Consider the following 27,727-nt stretch of genomic DNA (forward strand, 5'->3'; position numbering starts at 1 on the left):
CCCACCCCCAAGAGGGGTTCTGGGCCCATGAGCGACACATAAGCCCTTCCTCGACGGCCTCCAAAAACCTCGTCCGTAAGTGGGGAACCCTGCACTGAGATGGAGGCTGTGAGGAAGCGAAGCAAATTCAGATTGCAGCCAATCCTTGACTAACGACCAGGGCTGGGATTGGAATCTTGCTTCCAGGTTGATGCTTTCGTATGTCGAGTCACCGTGTGATCAGCACCAATTTTACGACCATTTTTACAGTGGCCGTTAAGCAAGCTTGTGTTTTCTTAAGTGAATCCAACTTCCCCCAGATTGAATTTTATCTTGTGAGTCTTTGGGAACTCCTGGAATCTCTCCTCCCCCCCCACCTGACCCCCCTGCTTGCCTTGCTTTCCTTCCCCCCCTCCCCAATTCTCTCGCAGAGGAAGTGAAGCCGGGGCCTCGGAAGGAGGGTTGTGTTGGCACCCGTCTTCCCATTGCAAGGTGTCTAGCCAAGGAGGGGAGCTTGCGTTATAAGGTCACAATGGGGCTTCTTTCCCTGTCAGGCCAGAGGGGAGACATGACACCTGGAGGGCTGCTAGCAGCTTCTCTTAGTTGCGCAGCCCCTTTTCCCAGCACGACCCCCCGCTCCCCCATTATCCCCGTCCCCCCCTCCTCCCCTTGATTGAGCATGCAAGCCCAGATCCATGGCACTGACTCTGTCTTAGGGGTCGGGGGGGAGGGGATGGGCTGGGGAGATGAAATGGTTAAAAGGCCCTACCTGCGTTGGGGACACAGCTGCTGGGGGGTCCCGACCAGGTCCCATCCTCCTGGCACCTCCTGGTTACCGAGCCCACCAGGCTGTAGCCGTGATGGCAGCGGAAGTGGAGCAGAGACCCCGCTAGGTACGTGGTCCCTTCCTTCTCCCCATTGGAGGGGGGAGCCAGCCAGCCACACGAAATCACTGGAGCGGGGGGGGGAACACACCAGGAGGGTTTTTGATGGGGCCCTTCCAATGGGCCGGGCACGTTGCAGATACAAAGTCTAGAGATAAAAGCCTCCTTTCCTCCCCACCCACCCACCCACCCCCCGAAGGGAGAGCCGCTGAGGCTTGGGCAGCCTCCCTGGGTCGACTGAATGGGGCTCTAATGGGGCTGTTTCAGGAGTGACCGAGTGGCAGTGCTGAGCCGGGCCATGTAGACGGACCCCTACCCTTTTCTTCCTTTCTCCCCTAGAGCGCACATGGTGGTGGTGGTGGTGTGTGTGTGTGTGTGTTGGAGTCACTGGTGCCCTTCCCAAGGCCACTCCACCCACCTGGCATCTGATCTGGGTTGGCTGTTCCTTGTCCGCAGAAGATCTTGGCTAAAAGCTGCCCCCAACGACCACCCACAGCCTCAGCTGCTATGGCTGCTTATAATTCCCCTCACTTGGTGGCTGCAGGAAACCTCAGTCCCCTGGCTATGGGACTGAGCTGAAGGCTGGATGGGCAGTGACCGGAACACCCTTGGGGACGTGCCGGAGGTAAAATGCCACCGACTGCAGGCAGCAGACTCAGAGGTGAAGTCTCCGTGTTGCTGAGGATTTTGGGGGACAGGGTGGGTCTACCTGGCTCTAAGCTCTCCTGGAGTTTTCTGAAGCGCTGGTGGGAAGACCGAGTGGCGTTTCCCAGAGCAACGTCTCCGGTGGTCAGGATGTCGAACCGGCAGAAGGGGTCGGCTTGGCAGATGGCAGCCACCTGCTGCATGAAGGTCTGGTTGGTGTCTTGGGGAGGAGAGAAGAGGGGGACAAAAGACGAGTGGTGCTTCGGTCCAGAGACGAAGGTGTCCAGGAGGTCCTGGGTGTCGTAGGTGAAAAGGGACGTTTCGTTCCTAATTGCCCCTGAAAAGAAGAAAGGAAAACGGTCGCTTCAAGTCTTGAAGGAGGAGGAGGAGGAGGATCGGACACTTCCAAGATAGCACAGAGTTTCTCGCTGACTCATCTCGGCTTCCTCGGGTGGCTTCTAGACCAGCTTTCACTGCTCTCCCAAAGTGGCTTTCCAAGAGGGGTGAGGTGAGGGGTTAGGGAGAACGTCCTTTAGTTTGCCTATTGAAGTGAGTTGTTTGGGTCCTTGATAGATTTCTTAAAAACAAGGAGTCTCTGGGAGTGGATGATTGATACGGGTGCACAATGAGTGTGGATGAAGTGTCTGGGTTGGCATCCTGGACTGGGAGGGAGAGGGGAAAGGGGATGGTTTTGCACACGTTGTTTATGCACCTGTTGCTTGTGCGAGTAGGGCCGTGAGTGCCCGTGATGCTCGTGTGAGACTCACACGGACAGTTGCAAAAAGGCCACGGCCTGGTAGTGGGCTGCAGCACACAAGCTGGAGGCCCCTGGCTTAAGAGAAAGAAATGGGGGTGGTTACTGCCATCTTCCCCTCCTAGGTGAGAGCCATAGCCTCTAATAAGAACCTGTGTTGGATGGGCAGCCATATCAGATAATTACAATGCAGTGAAACCGAGGTCAAACACAACTCTGATGTGGCCCTCAGTGAAATAGACACAAAGCCAACCACTTCCTTCTAATATTGTTAGTGCAAAACTAAAGATCCATATATAATTCTAGTACAGCTACTCCTCAATTTACAACAGTTCACTTAGTGACCATTCAAATTTTTCATACCTCTGACCGTTGCGTGCATCTCCATGACCACATGATTTACATTCAGATACTTGACAATTGGTTCATATTTATGACCGCTTCAGAGTCTTTGAAATGGGTATATTTGGCTTGGCTATGGTATTCTTGAGAAACAGAAAGGTTTTTAATTTTAATTTTTATTATTATTTTAAATTAAGGTTTTCCTCCTAGCTGCTCAACCTATATACTTAAGGAACCAATGTACCAAAAAATCACCTATATCCAAAGAGACAAAAATATAAATTAAAAAATACAAAACCGTTAAGGGCCCACGAAGTCATCCAAGGGATAGCTTGGCCCCAAAGGGGGGGGGGGCATCTCGTGATTTAAAACGGCTCCCAACCAGCAGCCTCTCCTGGGTGGGGCAAAAGGGCAGCAGCCCTTCCCACTCAGACTTCTGACCGGCCAGGGCAGGCGTCGCTCCTTGAGACGGAGGGGACTTAACAGCTGAAGGAGCTGAGAGGCAGGAGATGATGTCGCAAAGGTACGACGTATAATCTCGGAGCTCCGAGATCGCAGTTGATTTTTTTGGCCGCTGGACGGTCCTTTTGGACATAAACCGTCCCGAAGAGACGGCGACAGGGAAGAGTACGTCTTGTTGATCTCAGGGACATCGCAAAGTCCCTGATTGATCCAAGAGAAACTCTTCTTGCTGGCGACAAAAGCACAGCCAAAAGCTGCTGAAGTTGGGACAGCTCTGCAATGGGAGGAAAGCGGAAAGAGAAAGTGTGTCCATCTGGTGAGGAAATTTTATTGTTATAAAAGAGACTGCCCCCCAAAAAATCAAAGCTAAATTAAACTTGCAAAGAAAAGAAAATAAGCGGTGAAATTAAGCTATATTAGACAGTGTGTTATCCTTTTTTTATGGATGGAAGTTTTGCAAATATTTCCTACTTTTTAAAGTGAAAGTATTGGTTTTTCTTCTTCTATTTCTTTTTTTATCTATGGATTAAATCTTTTTCTTTAGTTTTATAATATTGGTTTGGATGGGATTTTTCCTCTTTATTTTGCTCCATTTAAGAATTTTGTTTCTTTTAAGCCTGAAATAAAAGAAGACATAAAAGGAATATAAAGAGGGTAGTAATATCAGAGGGAAAAGAAGTTGCACTGCCACTTGGAGGTTGGAAGTTGAGTCCTGGAAATATTGCTTTCCCTTTTTTCTCTTTGATCATTTTGACTTTGCACTTCAAAGTCTTCAGCTTGTTTACTGAAGAGATAAGGAGAAGAGCATGGGTTGTTTATGTAGGTGCTCGTTGGATGCTTCTTTGGCAGCAGGAGAGAAAACAAAACCTGGTTTTGAAACTAGAGTGGCAGTGTTTACTAGTTGGAAGAATGGCACAGCTCCAAAAAGAAACCATAACATTACAACAGATTATGTTTGAAATTCAAAAATTGTTAGAAACAACAGAGAGAATTGAGAAGAGATTGGAAAATATAGATTGTAATGCAGTGACATTCAATGAAGAGCTGAAGATATCCAGCAAATGGAAAAAGTTGAGGTTAGAGTCCTAAAAAACCCAGGGGAGGAATGAACAAAGAGGCAAGATAATTGTGAATACTGATGGTGAACTGAGTGTGGTTGGAGATGGAAAGAGTGGAATATGGAAAGGGAAGATAGATGGAAAGGAGCTGTACCCCAAATTTCAAGCTATAGAAGAAGAAAAAAGAGAAGAATTGATGGATTCAAGGAGAGAAACTTTGACAAAAGCATTACTGATAACCAAAGATAAGGTGATTAAAGAAGCTGATGGAGGGTCTCGAGATTTTACAAGATATGTAAAAAGCAACAAGTTGTGAAGAGAAGCCCACACAAATTTGATTAAGAAAATAACCAGAAGATTAATTTCACAAGTGGCAAAAGACATAAGACTGGATTATTACTGGAAAGACAGGTTGAGATATGAAAACTAATAACAAAATATTAGTCAAATTTAGTTAAAATTAGAGCATTATGTTAAAAATGAGGTGATAATGGATATAGTTAGATAAATAATTGATAATGTTAACAATGTACACATATGTATTGGTTTGATAAGAGGAAATTTGGTATAAATTCTAAATGGTGATCATGAAAGGAAGTTTAGAAACTCTGTTATGTATGAAAGCTTATAATATTAAAAAAAAGAGTAAGTTAAATTTAGTTAAACTAAGACAAAAATAAAGAAATGATGGATATTGTTAAATAAATGATAATGATAATAATGTAATATTTGTATTGACATGATAAAAGGGAAATTGGATATAAATTGTAAACAGTGATTAAGAAAGGAGGTTTAAAAACTTTGTTATTAAACATAATTAAGTTTTATTTAGAAAGTATTATAAAGATGCAATGTTGCTGGATGATATTGAAAATAGATAACGGAATGCCATCATGTGGTTTTGCTTTAAATTTTGTAATATTTTATATAAAGGGACGTAAAAACAATTATAGTCACATGAAGATTGAGGTATGATGATAGTAATATATATAAATATTTGATTTAAAATATATAACTTGATATGAATTGTAGGTGATGACTATGGAAGGGATACACGAAAGCTCTTTGTAACCAATTGACACACTTTTTACAATTTCTAATGGAAGATATTTTGTGGTGTTTGTTGTGTTTTGTCTGTTTATGTTTATTCAAAAATAAAAAATTATATTAAAAAAAAAAACAGCTGAAGGAGCCGTATTAGCACAGCTGGGATAATATTTAACTGCTGCTTCTTTTAATGGCCTGAGAAATTTGGTGGAGGCCCCAGGCATCCTTTTACTTTTACTTCCAAGCGGCCCATGATTTGCCTACTTTTTGTTGTTTTTGTTTTTATTCGGTTTTAAATTCTCTTCCTTTTGCAGAAAACGTGCCCAGGGGCTCTTTTGGATGTCTTGCATCCCTCTGGGGGTGGGAGTGGGGACACACCAAAGTCCACCTCTGCCCATCCTTTCCGGGTGGTTTCCCCCCCTTTTCTTCCTCCCCAGCAAGGGCCATACTCACAGTCTGCTCCGAAGGCGAAGTGCTCCCAGGGGCCACTGCTGGCAACACTCAGGGCTGTTCCATTGGGAAGGGTCAGGTCGTCCTGTGGCCCGCCATTCATCAGCCCAAAGAGACCTTCTGTCTGGCCCTGGAAGGTCTCCGGCAGCAGAGCGGTCAAGCTCAGCACCTTCCCTCCATGGCCACCGACTTCCACGCCGGCTCCGGAGGAGAACATGACTGTGACGTTGTGCCCCGGGCTGCTGTAGAGGAAGAGGCCTGGGAGGTGGAGACATGGAGAGAGCCCGGCAATCACAAGGCCAAAGGGACTGGCAAGAATGCAGGGCTGCTCCCCATGGGGGGGGGGGTCCAAGACACCCCTCCTCCCGCCCCCTCCCTCTGAAGTTGGAGGCCTTGCAAGCTCCAGGTCATCCCCCTCAACAGGGATGGGCCTCCCTCTGCAGGGCCCCTCTGACCCCATTGGAGCCCTCCGGGGTTTGAGCTCGGGGTCTCGTCTGGAACCCCCGGACGATTCCTAATTTCAGGGATGAACTTTTGCAGCTCAAAGCAGCTCAGAGTCAGAGCAGAACCCTCCTTCAGTTTGATGGGCCAAGAGGAGGCTTCCGCATAAGGTCCTCCTGGGAGACTCTGAGCCACGGAAGAGACCAATTCCACGCCACAACACCTGAGCCTCGGCCGGCAATGGAGTGGAAGGGAGGAAAGTCTTGCCTGGGAGCAATCCTGCTCTGGCCACCAGGTGGCACTGCTCCATGTCATCATTTAGTATAGAACAGAATAGACTAGGAAGGGACCTTGGAGGTCTTCTAGTTCAGCCCCCTGTTCAAACAGAACCTATACCATCTGAAACAAGTGACTGACCAGAGCTGGGACAGCCAGCAGAAACCAAAAGGGGGCACTCAAAATGGAGAGAGGGGGAAGAGAGGAGGGGGTCTCTCCTCTTCCTCGTCCTATGGCCTCTTTGCCAACAGAAGACCCCTCCCACCTTTTAAAGGGGTCCATGCTGAGAAAGTTCAACAGAGCCCCCCTCCTACCAGAAAAATGCCAGAAGGAAATCATGCTCAACCTGATGACCTCTTAGGTCCCTTCCAACTCTATGATTCTGTGATTCTCTCGAGCGCATGGCCGCCGGTGGCCTTGACACAAAAGGCTTCTCACTGCACCCCTCCTTAACCACTGTCCTCCTCCTCCTCTCACCTTTTAAGTCCATCCAGGTTTGTTCAGAAAAATTGAGGGCCTTTTGATTCAGCAGGACCTCCAACCCGTGGGAGTTTTCTCGGATGCGAACCTCAATCACGTCCGAGTCCTTCTCCCGCATGGCGATCGCTGACAGGCCGGTCACGTTGGCTTTGGCTCCTGCCAGGCAGCGCAGTCACAAACAGATCCATGGGGGTCCCCCAAACACCCCCCAAGGACTTCACCTGGCCCATTTGCCCCAACCCCCAACCCTTGGCTTAGGATAAGCCACAAAAAGATTATCGCGGGAGACATTTTAAAGACTACCGTGCTCTGGGCTGGATGTTCTTGTGCTTTGATTCCGTGGCAATTGGTGTCAGCAGTGGGATTCAAAACTTTTGAGCTGCAACCATGGATGCTAGCGGGACACCCTACTGAATGAGGTGAGGACACCACTGAGGTGTGTGTGTAAGGTAGCGGTTGGTCTGTGAGCGTCTATTTTGGCTAGGGAGATTTGTTGAGAGCGCCTGGCCCCTTCCTGTTCCAGCTCTCAGCCTCCCCCCAGCACTGCTCTGAGCTCACCTGAGCTACGGCAGAGAGCAAGGGGGAACTGATCTTTGGATTGGGACCCTGTAGTGTTGCGTAGGAACTGACCCCAAATCTCTGTCCAAAGCCCTTTCCCCCTGGTCTCCTTGAAGGAAGTTTTTAGGGAAATTGTAAACTGGTGCTCAGGACCTTTTTAAGGTGTGTGTGTGTGTGTGTGTGTGTGTGTAAGTGGGATGGGTCACCAACAGCTCCTCCTCCCTGGTAGAGAAGAGATGTCAATCCCAGTGGGGAATACAGGGAAGGAGGGAAAGGAGAAAAGAAAGGAAAAGAGTGGAGACCCTCCCTATCCTGGATCAGATAAATAGATTTGAGTGGGAATTTAGAGTCCCTGGGGGGAGTTGAGGGTTTAGGTCAAACCTCGCATTTGTCCTAGATTTCTCCTTCCCCCCTCCCCTCCTGAGGCTGGCCGGACTTTGCCGGACCATAGAGGATGTGCTCCCCCTCCCACGCCTGTTGTGAGGGAAGCCCTTGACTGGAGGTTAAAACCCCTTTGACTTGCTCCATCAGCTAAGGGAGAGTGGTTGGGGTTCTTGGCCCCCCTGGCAGGTCTTGCTGTGGGGGGGGAGGGGAAGCCAGGGAACCATCCCAATTAGAGCCATTAGAACATCCGCCTCAATGGGGGGGCAGAACACGGACACGAGCGCCCCCCCCCGGTTGCTCATTTGCAGTCCAGGGCTGCTGATAGTTTCATGCAGCCATTGAGCTATGACCCCCCCCCCCATGAATCCTCCAGAGGGTGAGGGGGGGCAAAAGCCAAGGGGGAGCTTTGCACCTGGCTCTCCGTTCAGCAGCTGAGCCCGATGCGTTCTCCCTTGGATGCTCAAGTTGGTCCGTTCGGATCCCAGCACCAAATATTCTCCCAGGCCCTTGAAGGTAAAATTGAGGCCGTCGAAAGTGATGAAGTGGGGGTCTCCAAAAGCCGAAGCTGTCATAAAAAAAGACACAGCGGAGCAGAGAGTAGGAGGGCGGGACCTCCTTTTCCCCATTGGCAGTTCTGCCTTTCAGGGAGCTTCAACCCACCCCCACCCGCGCCACCCTCTCTTGCTAGGGGCCAACGCTGCATGCCTGGGCGGGCTCTATCCCCCCCCACTGGGAACCGGTGGAGAGAAGGCTCAGGTCAGCCGAATGCCTTCCGTCCTCCCTCTCATCCAATTTGAGCCCCCCCTCCCCGGCCTAATATAGGATAGGCAGCTTTCTTCGGGGTTGCCTGCACTACGTTTACCCCAAAAGTCTGGCGTCCATCCCTGTCTCTCCGGACGTGGCTCTAGGACTGCCCTGCCTCTCAAGCCAGCCCCCTTCAGGGAACGGACTGTGCCGGGATTCATGGCTGCCAGGACCCAACCCAGGAGAGGCGACCTGCTTCTATGGAGCTCCGTCTGGCCCGAGGGAGCAGCGGCTCAAAGCAGAGAACCTACCGGCTCGGGGCGGCCGGTATCTCTGGCAGCCGCTGGAGGGCCGGTGCTTGAAATAAACGGCGCAGCGGTCGGACCAGAGGCAGCAGTAGTAGAAGCTGAGGACGTCGTAGAGCCAGTGGGAGAAGCCTGGGATGCGGGGGGGCTTCTTGTAGGGAGGGGCTCCCCAGTCGTGGCCTCGGTCCGGGGTGCTGCCCCCCATGGAGTCCCCCGTCAGCACCTGGGCCCCGGAATCGCTGTAGCAGCACTGCTGCCCCGCGCCGTACCGGGGGCTGCGGGAGAAGCGATGGGGAAACAGTCAGGACTCGTAAGCCCGAAGGCCTTTGGAGGACGAGGACGGCCAGGGCCCCTCAGGTGCTCCCTGTCCCCAGGAAGGCTCCGGAGATCCGGCTTTCCCCAGCGTAGGGCTCGGATCCAGAGGTTGCCTCGGGTGCCGGAAGTTTCGCTTTCCTTTTCAATACTTTTGGGGCGTGGATTGTTTTCAATTTTTGTATGTGCCCCCCCCCCCAAGTGACGGGTGGCTGTGGGGGTGATGATGGAGGGCAGAAGAGCCTCACCTGGCCTGAACACTCCGGACGCAGTGAACCGCCCCGGGGTGATAGGTGCAGACGCTGCCTTTCTCTATGTCGCACCCGTAATCCGTCTGAAATGGGAAGAGGCCGAGCTTAGTCAAAATCCCTGGAAAAATTAAAAATAAAAATATGGTTTTCTGCTTGCATGGTCTTCTGTGATAAGCCGAAGGACAGAAAGAGGGAGTAGTGACCTTCCTCCCATATTTAGGCATACCAGGGGTTGTAACACAAATACATACCTATTTCCCTGGCTCAACTGATAAGGAAGTGAGCCCGTGGCTTAGTGGCTAAGACTCCTGCCTAAAATATATACAGCCCGGGTTCAAATCCCAGTAAGGGTATGGCTAGCTGATGAGAGCTAATTAGCTCGAAATAGATCTATACTAGTCTCCCTTTATTTATTTATCAGTACAAATACAACATATATAGATAGATGATAGATAGATAGATAGATAGATAGATAGATAGATAGATAGATAGATGATAGATAGATATAGATATAGATATAGATATAGATATAGATAGATATATAGATATAGATATAGATATAGATAGATAGATAGATAGATAGATAGATAGATAGATAGATAGATAGATACTCTCCACTCTTCTTTCTGTCAAGGAGTTACTCCCCCCCCTCCTTATTTTCTTACCTTGAAATTCCCTTTTCCTTCCCTTTTAATCCTTTCACACCCCACGTCTGTGTATCATCATTGTAGTCTTGTCTTCTTTATATAAAAAAGGACCCTGGTTTTTTTTGGGGGGGGGGCAAGAAACAAACTATCCAACGCATACAAACTATCAGAGTGCCAAAAGAAGGGGGGAGAAGGAGGGAGGAGAAAAGGAGAGAGAGAAAGAGAAGGAGGGAGGGAGAGAGCGAGAAAGACTGAAGCTTTTCTGGTTATGACATGAAGCAAAAAAAAGAAAGAAAACTTGTCATCTGGACATAAATTTACACATTTGTATTTCACATTTTGTATTTTTATCTCTTGTGCTTTTATCAATTTGTGATATGAATGGCCACCAAATGTCCATACTAGGTTTCCAGTCTTTGAAACGTCTGTCACCAGCACCAAAGCTCTGGCGAAGGGAGCCCAGGGGCGCTGGGCAGGGCCAGGGGCGTCCATGAAGTTCGGAGGCCTTTCGGGTCGTTCGCCCTTCAAACTGCCCGGGGTGTGTGTGTGTGTGTGTGTGTGTGAGGGCTCCCCAGAGGCCGGGGCAGGGAAAGGGCATTTCTCCAACAGGGCAGCTGAGGAGCAGAGGGGCAAAGAGGCGCAGAACCTGAGGATCAGGTTCTGTTGGCCTCCGCCTGCCTTTCTTAGAGGTTCGGCAACAGGGCGGCCTGAGCCATATTGGATCTGGCAGAAGGAAGGGGAACAAAACCCTGGATGGGCTGATTAAGCTGACAAAGTTCAAACCAAAACTTTGATTGGCACATAGAAACGGCAGAAAACCCTCTCCTCCTCTCCATAACCCCCCCTCCCTTCTAGCACTGATGATGTTCCCTTCTTGGGTCATGAAACACCTGTAAGAAACCCACCAAGCTCAGAGAGCTACCAAGGACCCCACAGCTGCCACCTCCCCCTCCCGGGAAGGGCCTTCCTTTCTTCGGGTAGAGTACCTGGATAATTCCACACACACACACACACACACACACACCGGGGCGTAATTGGCACAACCTGCCTCAGGCGACCTCTCCAGAGCGGCCTGCCCTGTGGCTGGGCGGGGGGAGCAGTTTGAGAAGTGGCATTGCCCAGTCCTTCTGCCAGGGATGGCCACCCTAATCCTTGCCTACCCTGACCCTGACTCTCTTTCCAAGGCAGGCAGGCAGCCAGGTGGGGGGGGTGGGGGAGGCTCCGGGCCAAGGAGTGCCCAGCGTACCACCTGGAAGATGCTGAGCCAGCCAGGTGTCCCCTTGCCTCACTTGCCTCCCCCCCATCACAGAAGGGCCTTCAGATGAGGCTTCGGCTGGACCAGAGCAGTGCAATGCTCCCCCCCCCCCATACATACTTTATGCAGGCTAAGGCTGACTGTCATCTGATGTGGGTCACGGATCCTGCTGGAGCGATCCATAGAAATCGGCCCTGGGCCTCCCAACCCCTCCCAGCTGATATGGGGTGCCCCCTCCCCTTTGGTCCCCTGGCTCTGCCTTCCAGTGTTGGAGATGATTTTAGAGTAATAGCTTATTTGTTTATTCCATTTTGATCCCACCTTTGTAAGTCTCTCAAGGCAACTGACACACTTAATACTTCCTCCTCCTCCTCCTCCTCCTCCTCCTCCTCCATAACCCTGTGGATTGGGCCCAGAGAGGGTGGCTGGGCCAGGGTCGCCCCTGGCAACTTTGATGCCCAAGGTGGGACTGGAACTCCCAGCTTTCCCAGGTTCTAGCCTGGTGCCTTGATCCTTGGGCCAGGCTGGGGTAGCTGTGCGTTGCCTTTCGGCCCAAAATCCCGGCATGCAAAGAAGGAGTTTTGACAGCCTGCGAAACCTGCCAGTTTAGTCATCTACGAAACACGCCTCCTGCCCACATCTTCTCTTCTTGGAGCTGATTTTCTTTGGTGCCAGGGGAGAGTGCGGTGGGGAGGAGGCCCTGCCAAGCTTCCTTCCTCATGTGCCAAGGTGTGGTGCCCTTTGCCAGCATCTGCCCTGTGGCAGGGTAGGGATTTTTATTTATGGCATTGATTAGATTTCTGTGCTGCCCGTCTCATCGAGAGAATGGGGCAGGCGGTAACCCCCATGCCAGTCGGGTGAGGCTCCATAAACATGACAAAGGAATAAATGGGGAGAGGGAAATGAACCCGCCTCCTGTCCCAAAAACCTTGGGGGGGGGGCTTTCGGCAGTCCTGACTCTGTCTGAGGAAGAGGAGAGGAATGGGGGGGGGGGCTGGCGACCACCTGCCCAACCCTCCAAAGGCCTCGCTCTCTGCAGCTCATTGGCTGCCCAGATGTTTTGCCTGTAAAACTTATCTTCCCTTGAGGAGGTCAACGAGTCAAAGAGATCCTCCTTCCTTTTGCCCCCATTGGGAGGGGGAAGATGGGAGAGTTCTAGTGCACTCACTGCCCTTTTGGACCGCCATTCACTCTTAGGCCGTGCCCTGGAGCGGGTGCGGGTGGGTGAAGGGAGCTGCAGGGGCTGGGGCCAAGAGGAAACATATGCTCGGCTGATAAGGAGCCAGCCTCACCATCTGGGTCCCCTCCTGCCGCTGCCTAACGTGACCCAAGGTGCAGGAGAGCATTCCCAGAGTGGGAGGGGCAGGGGTAGGAGAGCCTTCTGAGAGCCTGGCCCCTTCCCCCTCCCCCAGCCCAACGGAAACCCTTTGCAGGGCCTTCTCCATCTCTGCTTTTGCCAGGGTGCCCCACCATTAGGAAGCCCCCCTCACCCCCACCCCCAGTTCTCAGGGTTTGAACATCCCATCCAATTCCTGCTTTGACCCAGAGCCCTTCACAGCCACCCCTTCCTTTCAGGGCCTCTGAGGCCAGAATAACCGGCTGCCACCTGAACAGCCAGCCTGGAAGGCGCCTGCCTTAAGCATCCTCTCTGGGCCGGGCAGTGGGGACTTACGTGAAAGCGGCCGGAGTCAGCTCGGGCTTGGGCCAAAGTGCAGGGACAGTCGGGAATCTCCTCCAGAAACCCAGGCAGGTCCGCTTCCTTCCTGTCCCACTGCTGGCACTTGGCCGCAGCCCAGGCAGCAGAGTCCTTCCGGAAGGCCTCCTCCAGGTGCCAGGCCATGGCGTGCTCCGTGCTCCAGATGGCGGCCACGTTTCTGACATTGGGGGGGGGGGAACCAGAGGGAGAAGACTCAAAGGGGCTGGCAACGTCAGCAGGGCACGAGGTGGGCAGCCAAATCTGCCCTGAGTTGTGCCCGTGGGAGCAGCTCGTTTCTAAGGAAGGGCATTTTGGACTTCGCGTGATCCATTTTGTGTTGGAGAAAAGCGCAAGTCGCCACTCCTTTGAGCCGGCCTCATCTTGTGGGGACGTCAGAGTCCTCCCTGTTAATCTCCGGGGTTTGCCGGGACCGCTGTCTTTCTCCCAGATTCTTTGAAGTTCCCAGTCTAGGGATGCTCCGCCGTTTTTCCTGGAGGTCCCCAAACCAAATACTAATTGGGCCTGACCCGGTTTAGGATTGATTCCAGACCAGGAAGCCACTCAAACGAGGCCCCTATTGGATGAAAGGAGGATGGGGGCCGTGGGTGGGAAGCAGCTTCACCAGGAAGAACTGAGTGGGATCGATGGGCTGAGCTCACTGGGGAGGGCTGCTTGAGAGAAAGGGGACCTTTTGGGCCAGGAGCCTGTGGCCACCAGCCGTGTCTTTTTCCCTCCCTGTTTCCCCCCTGCTTGCCGGTTGTGGTCGAGAGGCCATCGACGTGCCTTCCCAGAAACGCCTGGGATACTCACGGCTGGCCTTCGGAAGACTCGTTGGCAGAAATCCTCAGCGCGCCCATTTCCCAGCCTCCGTACTGAGCAGAGGGAGCAGGCAGGAACACGAAGCGTCCCTCGTTTGGGTAGTTCCGCTTCAGAGAGTAGAGGTACTTCCACTCAGCTGCCCAGTTGTCAGAGTAAGGCTTGCCTGGATGAGGGGGGGAGGGAGGGAGGGAGGGAGGGAGGGAGGGAAGGAAGGAAGGAAGGAAGGAAGGAAGGAAGGAAGGAAGGAAGGAAGGAAGGAGAGACATGAAAGATCCCACCAGCTGCACCACAAACCACTGCGGGGAGGACGCTGCTGGATCCAGCACACACACACACCGTCTGCCCCTACAGTGTCCCCCTGGGGGAAAGAAAAGCGGCAGCTGGGGCAGGGGGGCTCCTGGGAACCCAAGCCTGGCAGCTTCACTTTCCACTCAGGCAGGCAGGCAGGCCCCTGTCCCTAAGACTGGCACCCTTGGCTTTGCCTGGCAGCAGCCATCTTGGGCTACGCCAGTGCGCTTTTTGTGGGGCAGCTGTCGGAAGCCGTATGGAGGTCTGTAATTGGTTTAGAATGCAGCAGAGCAGAGAGAGTTTTGGGGTATCACATAAAGTAACCCCACCGGATCACAAGCTGCTACTGGCTTCCTAGAGGTTTCCCGGTGCAATTCGGTGCATTCGTTATACCTCTGAAGCCTTCCATGGCACAGGGCGGCTGATGGGTGGAACCGCCCAGCTGTGATCAGAGCTTCCCGCCCCATGAGATTTGAGAGGGCGGGCACAGGAAAACACCATAGAGCGGGGCAGAGGGGCCACGCTTCCCCGACGGTGGCACCTCATCGGTGGAAAAGCCAACCTGAGGATTTGGAGAACTGCAGCCGGGCCACTCTTTAAAAACTTGCTTTTTCTCTGAAGCACGAGATGGAGTTTGGAATGGCCCACCTGAAGCCGCCCTTTGCTATATGGAGGCCAGTTTTTCTCCTCTACCAGAGATTTATCGCCAGCTGTTCATTCCCTAACCGGGTAACGTCATCAGTGACCGCCGACACGCCTAGAAAGCGCCCTCAGCTGTTTCTGCAGCCTCAGCTTCAGTTGACCAAGGAGCCTTCGGAAGCCCCCAGGCCAGGTCAGAAGGCGACCGATTTCTCCTATGGCTGCCTCCTTCCGTCCGCTAGAAATGTGACCTTCTGATGACAGTCGCCAGGTGGTTCGTTTCTGCCCTCCGTTTTCCATCCAATCTGCCTTCCTGGCAATGGGAACGTGGCCTGCAGGGTTGAGAGCTACCTACCTGTCTCGTTGTACCCCCAGACCTCTAGATGAACGTGGCTGGACTGCAGCACCTCGGTGTTCCATGTGACGGTCAGGGGTCCCCCCGTCCCCGGAGTGCCGTAGTATTGCCACTTGGTTTCATTCACCAGCGTGCTTTTCTCTGAAGGGGGAACCTTGTTGTGATGAACTGTGGTGGGAAAGGAAGGAGGACGTGATGGGGTTTTGCTCCTTGTGTTGCCAGATAAGAAGGACAATTATCTCCACTAAATACACCGGCCCATTTTGTTTTGCTGGGGAGAACTGGGGTGGCCCTGTCTCTACCCCCCCCCTCACCTCCACCCCCACCTGCCCCTCCCTGCTACCCGAGGAGCAGCAAAGGCCCGGGGGGGGGGGGCAAAGCCGGTTCAGTTGCTCTTTCCTCAGTCTCATCTCTGCAGCCTGCATCGCATTGCAGAACCATTTCGTTGGGCTGTTTTGTGATTTGGGAGCAGGAAAAGGTGCTTTTCCCCATTGCTCCAGAGCGGTTGTCACTGGAGGAAACGGAGGCGTCGTTTTCGCTCCCTGCCTGAATGAGGAGGATGTGCAAATCAGGGAAAGAAGAGAAGCGACTGACCTGAACTCCAAGATGCCGACCAAGGAAATGTCTTCCCACCGTCCACAGAAACTTCCAGGCTGACCAGGCCGATTTCGTAGAGCAAAGGGGAAATGCAGTGTAGCCGGCCATCCCGGCCAACGTATCCCTGGGTCTCGGTGGTCCTGGCGAACCTGCCGGGTTTGAGGACAAATGCCACGGGGGCAGTGGTGAAATTCATTTTTTTTTTATTACCGGTTCTGTGGCCATGGCTTGCTGGGCAGGGCAGGGGAAGGATACTGCAAAATCCCCAATTCCCTCCCCACTCTGGGACCAGCTGGAGGTGGTATTTGCTGGTTCTCCGAAGTACTCAAAATTTCCACTACCGGATCTCCAGAACCTGCTGAATTTCACCCCTGCACGGTGGGCGCCACAAAGGGGCCAGACTTAGGGTGGACCCCTGACATGCAAGCCCCCCTTTCTCTGGTCAAGGAGGCATTGCATTCCCATGACCATCTCACCTGCATCTCCCCCCACAAACACACATTCCCACTTTGTTTCCCCATCTTCCCATGGCGTTTTCTTTTCCTTTCCCTTCTCTATGGAGCTGTTTCCTGAGTTTCCCTGCTAGATTTATTCTGTTCCTTGAAAAGTTGGTCTTGTGGCCGATTTCTTTTCTTTATGTCTTGTTTCTGAATTTATAGACCGTTTCAGGCAACTAAATGGTGTAAAGGAACATCAGCCAAAGCCAACACGATGATACAACGTAATAATACACAATAGAAACAAGACGCATATATTTAAAACTGACCATTAGCGTAGAAACAGGAATTTATTTCTGGCTTGAGAGCAATTCCGTTCTCCTAGAACCCCTTGGGGGGGGACAGCACACTCCAAGGATGCCCCCCCTCCAAAGGACAGGTGCTTTTTTCCTCACCTGCCCTTTAGGGTTGCTTCTCAACAGCAAAGGAACTGAACTCTTTGCAGAAGACTCCCGGCTCTCACCTGGCAAGGAAACTCGGATTCCATGATGATGTGGTCTTTCCCTACAAAGATGGGGGTCGTGCCAGCCACAGGGGTCCCCAGGACCCTCAAGGGTTTTTTTTCCCCCCACCAAGAGCCCCAATTTTTCCTCCTTCCCCTGGAGATGGCAAACCCTGGCATGGAAAGGCCTGTTCAGCACGAGCTCTTGGGCATATTATTATTATCATTATTATTATTATTATTATTATTATTATTATTATTATTATTATTATTATTATTATTATTATTATTATTATTATCATTATCATCGTCGTCGTCTATTTTATGGTTCCCACCAGCATCTGCAGAAGAGGCCCCATTGGGTAGCCAAGTGGATTTCTTCTTCAGATCTTCAGAAGGAGAAACTTCCCATGTTTGTAATTTCTGCTCCTTGAGGTCCAGAGCTCGGGAAGTGTTGGCAGTTAACAGAGTGCAAGACTCTTGTTTTTGCAATGAAACAAAACAATGGAGGAGGAGGAGGAGGAGGAGGAGGAGGAGGAGGAGGAGGAGGAGGAGGAGGAGGAGGAGGAGGAGGAGGCTGCGTAGGGCACTCGAGGCCATCTCCATGGTGGCTGGGGGAGATTGTGGTCTCCACTCTTGGATTCTGCCAGTGCATCATCCCTTTTTCCCAGCCACCCAGCAGAAGGAGGAAATCTCCGGGACTGGTTTTGGCTGGAGGTGGCTGCCACTGGTGGGCGCTGCACAAGAGTTTAGTCTGTGGGCCTTGGTTTCCTTCCTGTCGTTCCTTCCCCTTTTTGGACAGTTCAGCTCAAATGCACTAGCTAGGATTTTTGGTAGGGCATCTAGTAATTGAGAATTTTCATGCAAAGGGGTGTCACATGAGTTCATTTCTTATTTCTGTTGGTCACGGCATCGCCAAGTTTGAGAATTCCTGCCATGCAATATTCTTGAAACTTCCGCGATCCTCCCGATTCTCTCCATCGCTTTTCCCCAGGGCTCAATTGAAAAGCTCTTCTGCCTTGTAGTTTGAAGTCTTGCCCCAGCAGCCTCTTGGTTCCAGCTGGGCCCACCTCCCGCCTGCTGGTTTGGCTTCCCCCAGAACGTCCCCTGGAGCATCGTAAGAGAGGGAAGCCCCTTTTCTCCAAACTGCCCCTTCGTCCACACCATGTCCATCCGGAACCCTCCCGCTCTACCTGCCTTTGGGAGAGAATAGCATTTCTCTGCTACCTGCCTACATGTCAGGCCTGCACTCATATTCCTTTCTGGATCTTTGGCCTGCCACACTAATATTCTAGTCTACTATGCTGTTTCATTAATGGGGAATTGGGAGGGGCAATAGTAAGGAGTAGAATGTGATGTTGTCAAAATAAAATTCCTTTCTAGAATCCAAGGTCATCTTTTGCCTCTACACCTCTGCACCTGACCGGAACTGGATGGGTGGAAGCTGCCAGCATGGCAGTGGAAGATTGGGCCATGGGATGGGCTTGTGGGTGTGGGGGCAAGATCTTGTCTGACTCCTGGTCCCGCCCGGCGGTGCATCCCTACAGACACCATTTTTTCCCTGCTTTGAATTATAACTTTTCCTGAACTTTGAAATGCCTCCAAAAAAGCCCCCACCCAAGCCAGCGTCGGCTCCATCGTCTGCTGCTTCAAGCCTGGTTCTCCCGTAAACGCAATTAACTTCCTTTTTGCAACCAAAAGCCCCTGAGAAGGAACAACCGTCTCAAGACATATTTCACCAAATGTTTCAGACACTCTTAAAGGGACAGGATGAAATAAAAAAGCAGCTGGCGGACTTAAAGGAAGAACTCAGAGAGAATCAACAACAGACTGTACAAAATAGTCAAAAAATAAATGCTCTGGAGGAGAATGCTGTAGGGGTGGGAGAAGAGATGAAGGCTTTACAAAAAAAATTGGGTTTGAGAGCTGCTTGGAAAAAATGGAATTTGAACTTTCAACTAGGTGGGGAAAAACACAGGAAGCTTTCAGATTCGGGTTTTCCCAGATGTGCCAACATGACTCTCTTAATAAATTGGAACTTTGAGGAATACTTCGCCTTGAATTCTGATTTAATTTTGGATGTTATTTGGAACCCTGACACTACATTTCAGCCATGCCAGAGTCAGCCTGGAGGACGACTGCATCCTCCTGAATCCCTCGCTCCCACAGGGGAGGGAAGCAAGTTCTCAGTTTTGGACTTGCAAAGTAGCAATCGCACTTCATACTTCTACAGGTGAAACTTGAAAAATTGGAATATCGTGCAAAAGTTCATTTATTTCAGTAATGCAACTTAAAAGGAGAAACTAATATATGAGATAGACTCATTACATGCAAAGCAAGATAGTTCAAGCCGTGATTTGTCGTAATTGTGATGATTATGGCTTAAAACATTGCTGCTTTACAGCAATGTGGCTCCTTCCCTAGTCAGCACTTCCAGCCAGGTCCCCAGGGAGAATTGTTTGCGGGGGGGGGGGAGTTAGGAGGGGTGACGGGAAGGGATCAACCCTCCCTCTGGGAAGGAGGCAGGCCAGACCGGTCTACTCTTCCTACACTTTGGCTCTCTTTGGTGGTGTTCCTTGCTGGAGGGGTCCAGCCTGGGGAGGAGCAAGGGGGGAGGGGGCTGGCAGCTCTTACCATTTATTGTTTTATGAAGCTTATCTGCTGCTCCAACCACCAGCAGCACTGAATAGCTTACATACCTGAGTACAATGGCTCAATTAAAGCAAGAATAACTTTTTTAAAAACCCTCCCAAGCCCTGAGGATAAGAGGTTTGTGTGTGTGTGTGTGTGTGTGTGTGTGTGTGTGTGTGTGTGTGTGTGTGTGTAAACCTGCTCAAGGCTGGTTCTTAACCATCCCCAAGGACTCCAGGCGGGGGTGGGGGGTGGGAGCTGCCTTCTTAAAAGACTCAGCAGAAACTGCAGCCAGACCCGAGTGCAGTGGCTCAGACATGGCCAGGAGGACTTTGCACCTGGCTTGGCCTTAATCTGGGGAGATCCCCACAAGGGGTGAAGAAAGGCCATCCAAGATGTTAATATTGGAAGGGAAGACAGAAGAAGCGAATGGAAACTTTGCCCAAAGGAGGAACAAACTGGAAGTGAGGAGTCATATCCTGGCCTTGGATCAGAATCCAAATAGAGCCGGAAGGGGCCTTCCAGTCCAGCCCCCTGCTTGAGCAGGAGATTCTACACCATTTCAGACAAGTGAGTGTCGGGTCTCTCCTTAAAAGCCTCCAGGGATAGATATACTGCTGAGGAATCGCCCGGCCCTTGGCATTACGTGGTGATCCGTCAGTGGAAGTTTTCAAGGAAAGATTGAAGGGCCAGCAAGAGGAAGGGGTCTCCAGGGTCCCTTCAGGCCCCTGGTGTCTGGGGTCCTAAGGCAGGCTGATCTCTTCCTCCATCAGCTACATCACATTTTCATGATCTTCCAATTAACCACATCATATTCCGGCTGAGCATCGCTGAAGAACTTTTTTGGATGGACAAGTTAAGGCCTGGCCCTAACCTTAACCCTGAACTCCACCCACCCACCCGCCCGACGTCACAAAGCAAAATGCTTTTCCTGGTCTCACCTGCAGGTCACAGGGGCGCTGGTCTCAAAAGTCCCATTGAGGAGAGTGAAATCTTTCCCACCAAGCAGGGTACCGGAGGAGGGTGAGATCTTCACGCAGAATTTCCAATAATCAGGGCAGCAACTTCCCAGGTTCTCACAGGTCGCGTGGCATGAGCAGGTGGCGAGGAAGCCCCCACAATGACTGGCGCAGGAGGCTTGCCCCCCTAGGTGGGAAAGAGACACAGGGAACAATCACTCATACCATCGGTCTAAAAACCCCACTTACATCCAGGGGTCGCAGTCTGAGAAATATTCCCAGCCATTGTCTCCATTCTCCTTGCAACCTTTGAGTCCTCTTCACCTCCCTCCTGTAACCGGAGTACTATATCCCAGGTGTTGGTTTCGACACACAGGAAGGGAATGAGGAACTCTACTGCCTCCCAGGATTTGGCTAAGGGGAATCTACTGCCAGACCTATCAGTTTGGATCCCATCAGACCCCTCCCCCTCATCTCCAGAAAAAGCCCACCCACCCCTCCCTGCCAAGTCCCACCCAAGCCAAGGGATAGAAGCTCTTCTCCCCCCCACCCACCCACCCCCGCTGCTCGAGCCCAAGGGAAGCCCCACGAGGGAGTTGCAACCTAGAAGAACCCCACTTCATGGGCTGATGACCTCATGGCCTTCAGGGGGGTGGGGAAGCCTCCAGCCCAGCTGCCCTGCTGAAAGGGCCCTTTGACATGATCCCAAGGGAGATGGATGAAGACCCGCCCAGTTTCCCCCAAAGTAGCCAGCCAGCCAGATTCCTGGGATTTGCACCTTGTAGCCCTTAACCGAAAGCCTCTGCTTCAGCCAGGGCCCCACTGTCTTTGCACCCAAGGATTGAGGCGGAAAAACAGGGCTCCCCTCCGCACAATCGCGCTTCTTACTTTGGCAAAATCCCAAGCACTGACACAGTGTTTGCTCCATCACACTGAATCAAAAGAAAGGACAAGCAAACAATCCCCATACAGGGAAAACTGGTTTCTCCCCACCCACCCATTCCTGGCATCTTCCCTGCCAGGACAGGGCCTGCTTTGTTCGGAGTGGGATCCCTTGGCTGCGGCAGGAATTGGACCACCAGCGGACTGACGGGGAGGGGCCGGCCCCTGGCTTTCGGGCCTCGGGTGAGACTTGAACTCAGTTCCCGTCATTTTCCCTGGGAGCTTTGCCAACCCTAACCCTAACCCTAACCCACACCGGTGTGTCGAGCGGAGATGGGCAGAACTGTTGGGCTGCTTTCAGAGCCAGAGTGGGCATTTCCTTCTCTGCCTTGGCATCCGGATTTGGACAGTGCCCAATCTGGTGCCCCCATTCCTCAGGGGCATTGGAGGGTCTGCCCGAGAGGATTTTGTGCCTTTCATCTTTCCCTTCATGCCACAGAAAGTTTCCAATTCTGCCTTCTGGTAGCTGCCTCCATCCCAGTCCCCTTTGGCAGAGGTGGCCCCGCGGTTCCTCCCTTGCAATCACGGGAAATGTTTGGGAGGGAAAAGCCACAGGTGGAGCCGGCTCCTTTGGAGAGGCCGAGTGGGGTCTCTTGGCAGCCCCTTCCGCCCTGAGGGAGCCTTCCCCTGCCCCCTTCTCCCTCGGCCCTCCATCCAGCTCAAGGGGCCCTCCCGGGTCTTTCAGGCCATGAGTCTCCCCAGCAGCCCTTTCCCTCCTTGCCCTGGGGTGGCAAAAGGTGTGTGTGTGTGTGTGTGTGTGTGTAGGTGTGTGTGTGGGGGGGGAGGCAGGAGTCCTGCCTTCTCCTGCAGAGGCTTCTCTGTTTGAGTGAAGAGAGGGGGGGGCTTAATCAGAGGGTCCCGTGCGATGGGTCCCCCTCCTTGCACAGCCGCTCTCCAGTCTTCTCCCTTCTAGAGGGAGGTGGGGAGCGAGACCTACCTGCTTTGGGGAGTATCATCATAACCCAGAGGAGGAAGACGCAGGAGGTGCCCGAAAGCCTCATGCTCGTTGGTGGAAGTTCCTTCCGCTGATCCCCAGGAGGAAAAACAGCCTGTCCTTCCCTAGGGAGGACTGGGAGCTTGGAACTGGGCTCAAAGTGTCACTGGGAAATGCTGACTTGACACAGCTTCCTCCTCCTCCTCCTCCTCCTGAGGACCCACCCACTGCTGGCAGACCTGCCTCACAGTCCACTGGATGCCAGGGGCCAACAGCAGTTGGGTTTGCTCCTGCGCTGCCAAAAAGGCGTTTCTCCCTCCCTGCCTCCTTCCCCCCCTCCCCCCCCTCTTGGGCTGGGTTTGGTCGTGAGGCCCAGCGTTAAATCTGTTCCATGTTAGGGTTGATCGAGATCTGGGTGCTCCTTGAGTCTGGGCTTTTTGAGATTTTTGACATTCCTGGAGAAAAGCAAAGCAGGTCTTGGCAGATCAGGGTGCCACCCAGGCTCTGGCTAGGAGCAGAAGGAGCCTCTCTCTCTCTCTCTCTCTCTCTCTCTCTCTCTCTCTCTCTCTCTCTCTCTCTCTCTCTCTCTCTCTCTCTCTCTCTCTCCCTCCCTCCCTCCCTCCCTCCCTCCCTCCCTCTCTCTCTCTCTCTCTCGTTTTCCTTCTTTGTGGATCTCACACTCAAAGCCTATTGCAGTGTGAAGACTTTGTAAGCAATCAGATGAAGACACAACATGGGATCTTGGGGCTGAAAGGAACCTCAGAGGCCATCTAGTCCAACCCTTTGTTCAAGGCAGAAGAGGAGAAACTTCTGAACAGCAAAGACAATTAACCAGTGGAACAACTTGCCACCAGAAATTGTGGTTGCTCCATCACTGGAGGTTTTAAAGAAGAGACTAGAAAATCATTTGTCTGAAATGGTATTGAATCTCCTGCTTGAGCTGGGGGTTGGACTAGAAGGCCTCCAAAGTCCCTTCCAGATCTATTCTGATTTTTTTTTCAAAAAAAGTGTTTTTTAATTTTTAATCTCATACATACATTGTTATTAATGTTGTGTATTAACGATTTTAACTATTCATTTTTCAATATAAAAATTGAAATATCTAATCGGGATTGCTTTGCTTACCATCCCATGCACCTATTTTATTTTACCACAACCCTATTTTTATTTCCTTTTCTCCCTCCCTCCTTTCTTCTCCACTTTCTTCTTTCCTCCTCTCCTTTCCCTTTTCTTCTTCCCCTTCCTCTCCCCCACTCATCTCCTCTTCTTCCCCTTTCTGCCCTTTCCCCATCTCTTGTTTCTCCTCCCTGCCTTCCTCTCCTTTACTCTTTCTTCTTTCCCTCTCCTTTCTTCTTTATTGGTATTGTTTGAAATAGAAACAAAATTCTTGGCAATATATTCATCTTTATTACCGCTATTCTTACCATTAATGATAGTTGTAAGTTTCTCCATTTTTCCACATCTATTTCAATTTGTTTTCTCAGCTTATAGTAATTATCTTCCTTAATAGTTACACAACTTGAGGTCAATTGGATGCCCAAATATTTCACTTTTTCCAATATTTGAATGTCCAATTTCCCCGTCATTTCTTTTTTCTGTTTTTCTGTTACGTTTTTCACTAGGGTTTTTGTTTTATCCTTATTAATTTTCAATCCTGCTACTTCTCCATATTCCTCTAGTTGTTCTATTAATTTTGGGTCCATTTCTATCAGGTCCTCCATAACAAACACTAAATCATCTGCAAATGCTTGCAATTTGTATTCTTCTTTTTCAATTCTCATCAGCTCGATTCTCATTCTGGTTGTCCAGTCTATTTGTGAAAACCTCTAGGTCTGGGAGGCCGAGGCCTATGCTTTCTAGGGTCTCTGCCCACAGGATTTCAAGCGTGGCTTCACGAGTGTCATAGAAAGCGGCATCTTCATGACTCGCCATCTCAACACTGTTCCTCAGTTGGTGCAGCCCTCGTTCGCCAGTACCCCCTAATTTGTATCTCGGCATTTGGAGTTTTTTCCCCGGCCTTTCCTCGCCATTCAACTATACCTGGTGCGCCCAGGGCCAATGTTCCCTCTAAGGTGCACGGCTGCGCAGCGGCACACGTGGCAATAAAACACCGTGCAGCAGTTTTCAACTGCCGCGCAGTGATTTCTCCTGCCACAGGCTCCGGAAGCTGGGGAGGTCCTTTGCAGGCAGCTAGAACTGGCCGCTTGCAAAGGACCTCCCCGGACTTGTTTGATGAGCACGAGGTGACTGAGGGTAATTGTGAAGCCCCCACCGCCACCGGAATAACTGCTGCCACCTCCTCTTCCTCTCTACCCTGAACCACCCCAACGATGCTGTCAAAGTGATGTCCCGGTGTCTGGAAGCCGTACGGATCTGGATGGGAAGTAACAGACTCAAGCTTAACCCGTCCAAGACGGAGTGGCTGTGGCTACCGGCATCCCGGTTCAACCAGCTGATTCCATCACTGGCCATTGGGGGCGAACATCTGGCCCCCGTGGATCGGGTACGCAATTTGGGCGTCCTCCTAGATACCCAGCTGTCAATGGACGACCATGTGACAGCCGTGGCAAGGGGGGCGTTTCACCAGGTTCGCCTGGTGCGCCAATTGCGTCCCCTATTGGACGGGAATGCCCTTCGCACAGTCACCCATGCGCTTGTGACGTCCCGGCTGGACTACTGTAACGCTCTCTACATGGGGCTCCCCTTGAGATGCACCCGAAGTCTGCAGTTGGTTTAGAATGCGGCCACGCGGGCAGTCTCGGGAGTCACTAGATACTCCCACGTAACACCTCCTGCGTGGGCTGCACTGGCTACCTGTAGCTTTTCGGGTGCGTTTCAAGGTGCTGATTATCATCTTCAAAGCGCTCCATGGCACAGGGCCTAGCTATTTGCGGGATCGTATCCTGCCCCACACATCCCTTCGGCTGATTCGCTCACACAGAAAGGGACTCCTCCGGGTGCCGTCCACTAGGCTGTGCCAGCGGGCGGCGCCCAGGGGAAGGGCCTTCTCTGTGATGGGCCCAACCCTCTGGAATGACCTTCCCCCTGATATTAGAACAACCACGGACCTCCGCTCCTTCCGTAAGAAGCTAAAAACCCACCTGTTTAATCTAGCCGGCTTGGTCTAATTCTAGCTCTCCCACCTCAGTCTGTATTTTTAAATTTCGTGGGTGGTCTTAGGCTGAGTTTTTAATTTTTATAAATTTGTACAGGGGTTTAAAGTTTAATTCGATTTTAACTATATTTATGATTATTTGTATGGTTTTTAATTTGGTACCTGTACACTGCCCCGAGTCCCTTCAGGGAGAGGGGGCGGTCTAGAAATCAAATCAAATAAATAAATAAATAAATAACAGCACTGTCGGATTTGCCGCCCGGTGCTGTGGCTGAGGTGAAGTCGCCAAAGCTCCAGCCGGCATCCCCGTGCATGGCAGTGGCGCCTCCCCCTCCGCTCGGAGCACCTGAGCTGAGACCCGCATCACCCCTGCCCCCTCCTCCTCTGCCGTGCTTTTGAGGAGCCATGAAGCTGCAGGAGCCAGTAGGAAGGCGACGGAGGGGGTGGGAGCAGGGGGAAAAAAGGCCTCATGGCTTCTCAAAAGCACGGCGGAGGAGGAGGGGGCAGGGGTGACACGGGGCTCAGCTCAGATGCTCCGAGTGGAGGGGGAGGCGCTGCTGCCACAGGTGGGGGTGCCAGCGGGAGCTTTGCCGGGCAGCAAATGTGGTGGTGCTGTTGGAGGAGGAGGAGGAGGAGGAGGAGGAGGAGGAGGAGGTGGCAGCAGTTATTCTGATGGCGATGGGGGCTCGTCAGCATCTTCAGTGGCAGCCCTGCCCATGATGAAGAAACCAAAGATGGAGCAGATCCATGCGCAGATGATGTCGCTGCAACATGACTGGAGGAGGAATTCTGGGAGTTGAAGTCCACAAGTCTTAAAGCTGTCAGGTTTGAAGACCCCTGTGTTTTTTTCCCTAAAAGGTTAGGGGTGCAAGGATCTTGTAACTTGACAGCTTTAAGACTTGCACGCTTCATTTAAACGGAGAAGAAACCCCAGTAATATCGGAAGAGATGAAAGAAATGTTAACAAAACAAATAACAAAAATTAAACTGAAACAGGCAATTCAAAAACAGAAAAATAATAAAACACCGGGCCCAGATGGAGATTCTACTTCCTGTTTCTGTGGACGACGGACATGCTGTCCGCCGCTCGCCGTCCCGGTGGGCCCCCCCCCCCGGTCAAGGGATGGGCACAAGATGCCCTGTAGGGGTGTCTTGCCGAGGGGGCGGCTTGCTGGAGCCCCCTGGAGCAGCAGCGGTTGCAGGGGGGCTGCTGGCTTTGCCCTAGGCACTGGGAGGCTTTTGGGGTGTGTGCTTGCCAAGCGCACTTTCGTCCGGAGGAGATCGGAAGAAAATGCTTTACTTGAAGGCAACAGCAGAAATGCGGTGAGGAGGGAAACCCCCCCCCGGGTCTTTTTTTTTACTCCCTTTGAACAATTAGCTAAATGGATTAGCAGTATTCTTAAGACTCTTTGATCTCCACGAAGTGCTAAGATTGGAGGGGGGGTTTCTCCCCCCCCTTCTCGGAAAAGCGGCTTTAAACTATCTCTCTTACAAAGAGAGAATTGGGGGGAAAAACCCTTTGATATTCACTTCTTTCAAGCAATGGGCTAATGATCTTCTTTAACAATTGCGGAAGAAAGAAAGTGTGTCGACCTTAAAAGTTACGAATAAACTTTCTAAATGACTGTTCTCCGTTCCCTGGGGAAGGCTGAGCCAAAATGGCATTTCATCCCGCGCTTGTGTTGTTGTTTCAAATGAACTGCCGTCATTGAAAAATCTTTTGGGCTGGAATTATAAAACCTGGGTGAATCCTAGAGGAATCTCTTTATACGATCCCTTGGATTGGGGAAAATTGAATATAATCAGAGGGGAGCTGTTTTGAAGATCGATATTCCACACTAGACTTTGTCTGACTCCTGGTCCCGCCCGGCGGTGCATCCCTACAGACACCATTTTTTTCCTGCTTTGAATTATAACTTTTCCTGAACTTTGAAATGCCTCCAAAAAAGCCCCCACCCAAGCCAGCGTCGGCTCCATTGTCTGCTGCTTCAAGCCCGGTTCTCCCGTAAACGCAATTAACTTCCTTTTTGCAACCAAAAGCCCCTGAGAAGGAACAACCGTCTCAAGACATATTTCACCAAATGTTTCAGACACTCTTAAAGGGACAGGATGAAATAAAAAAGCAGCTGGCGGACTTAAAGGAAGAACTCAGAGAGAATCAACAACAGACTGTACAAAATAGTCAAAAAATAAATGCTCTGGAGGAGAATGCTGTAGGGGTGGGAGAAGAGATGAAGGCTTTACAAAAAAAATTGGGTTTGAGAGCTGCTTGGAAAAAATGGAATTTGAAAGGATGTCTCTTTTTCTTAGGTTTCAAAATATACCTGAAACAGAGGGTGAGGACCTAAGAGAGATTATGATAATAATGTTAGCAGACTATACCAAAAGGGATAGGCAACAGCTGGGGTGGGATATTGACCTGATATATAGAATCAACTCAGCATATGCCAGAATACACAATGTCCCAAGGGAGGTTCATGTTAAATTTTTCAGAAAAACTACAAGAGATGAGATTCTAGGAGTTCAAAGGGGGGAACCT

At 51.3% G+C, this 27,727-nt stretch overlaps 1 protein-coding gene across 1 annotated transcript in view; it reads right to left on the reverse strand.

Moving 5' to 3' along the window:
* The window catches only part of LOC309381561 (sushi domain-containing protein 2-like), a 24,158-nt gene extending 1,890 nt beyond the window's left edge, over positions 1-22,268 (reverse strand). The window contains exons 1-13 of the mRNA XM_081932717.1: positions 22,077-22,268; positions 20,180-20,384; positions 15,666-15,817; positions 15,072-15,239; positions 13,781-13,952; positions 12,947-13,148; positions 9,370-9,455; positions 8,816-9,084; positions 8,173-8,325; positions 6,816-6,974; positions 5,625-5,879; positions 1,573-1,845; positions 749-931 (exon numbers count right to left, since the gene is read on the reverse strand). Coding sequence (XP_081788843.1) covers positions 749-931; positions 1,573-1,845; positions 5,625-5,879; positions 6,816-6,974; positions 8,173-8,325; positions 8,816-9,084; positions 9,370-9,455; positions 12,947-13,148; positions 13,781-13,952; positions 15,072-15,239; positions 15,666-15,817; positions 20,180-20,384; positions 22,077-22,140 — 2,341 coding nt within the window. The 5' untranslated portion in view covers positions 22,141-22,268. The remainder of the gene's footprint in view (positions 1-748; positions 932-1,572; positions 1,846-5,624; positions 5,880-6,815; positions 6,975-8,172; positions 8,326-8,815; positions 9,085-9,369; positions 9,456-12,946; positions 13,149-13,780; positions 13,953-15,071; positions 15,240-15,665; positions 15,818-20,179; positions 20,385-22,076) is intronic.
* Positions 22,269-27,727: the final 5,459 nt, after the last annotated feature.

This window comes from Natrix helvetica (genome assembly GCF_964273705.1).
Source record: "Natrix helvetica genome assembly, chromosome: Z".
Classification (NCBI taxonomy): domain Eukaryota; kingdom Metazoa; phylum Chordata; class Lepidosauria; order Squamata; family Natricidae; genus Natrix; species Natrix helvetica.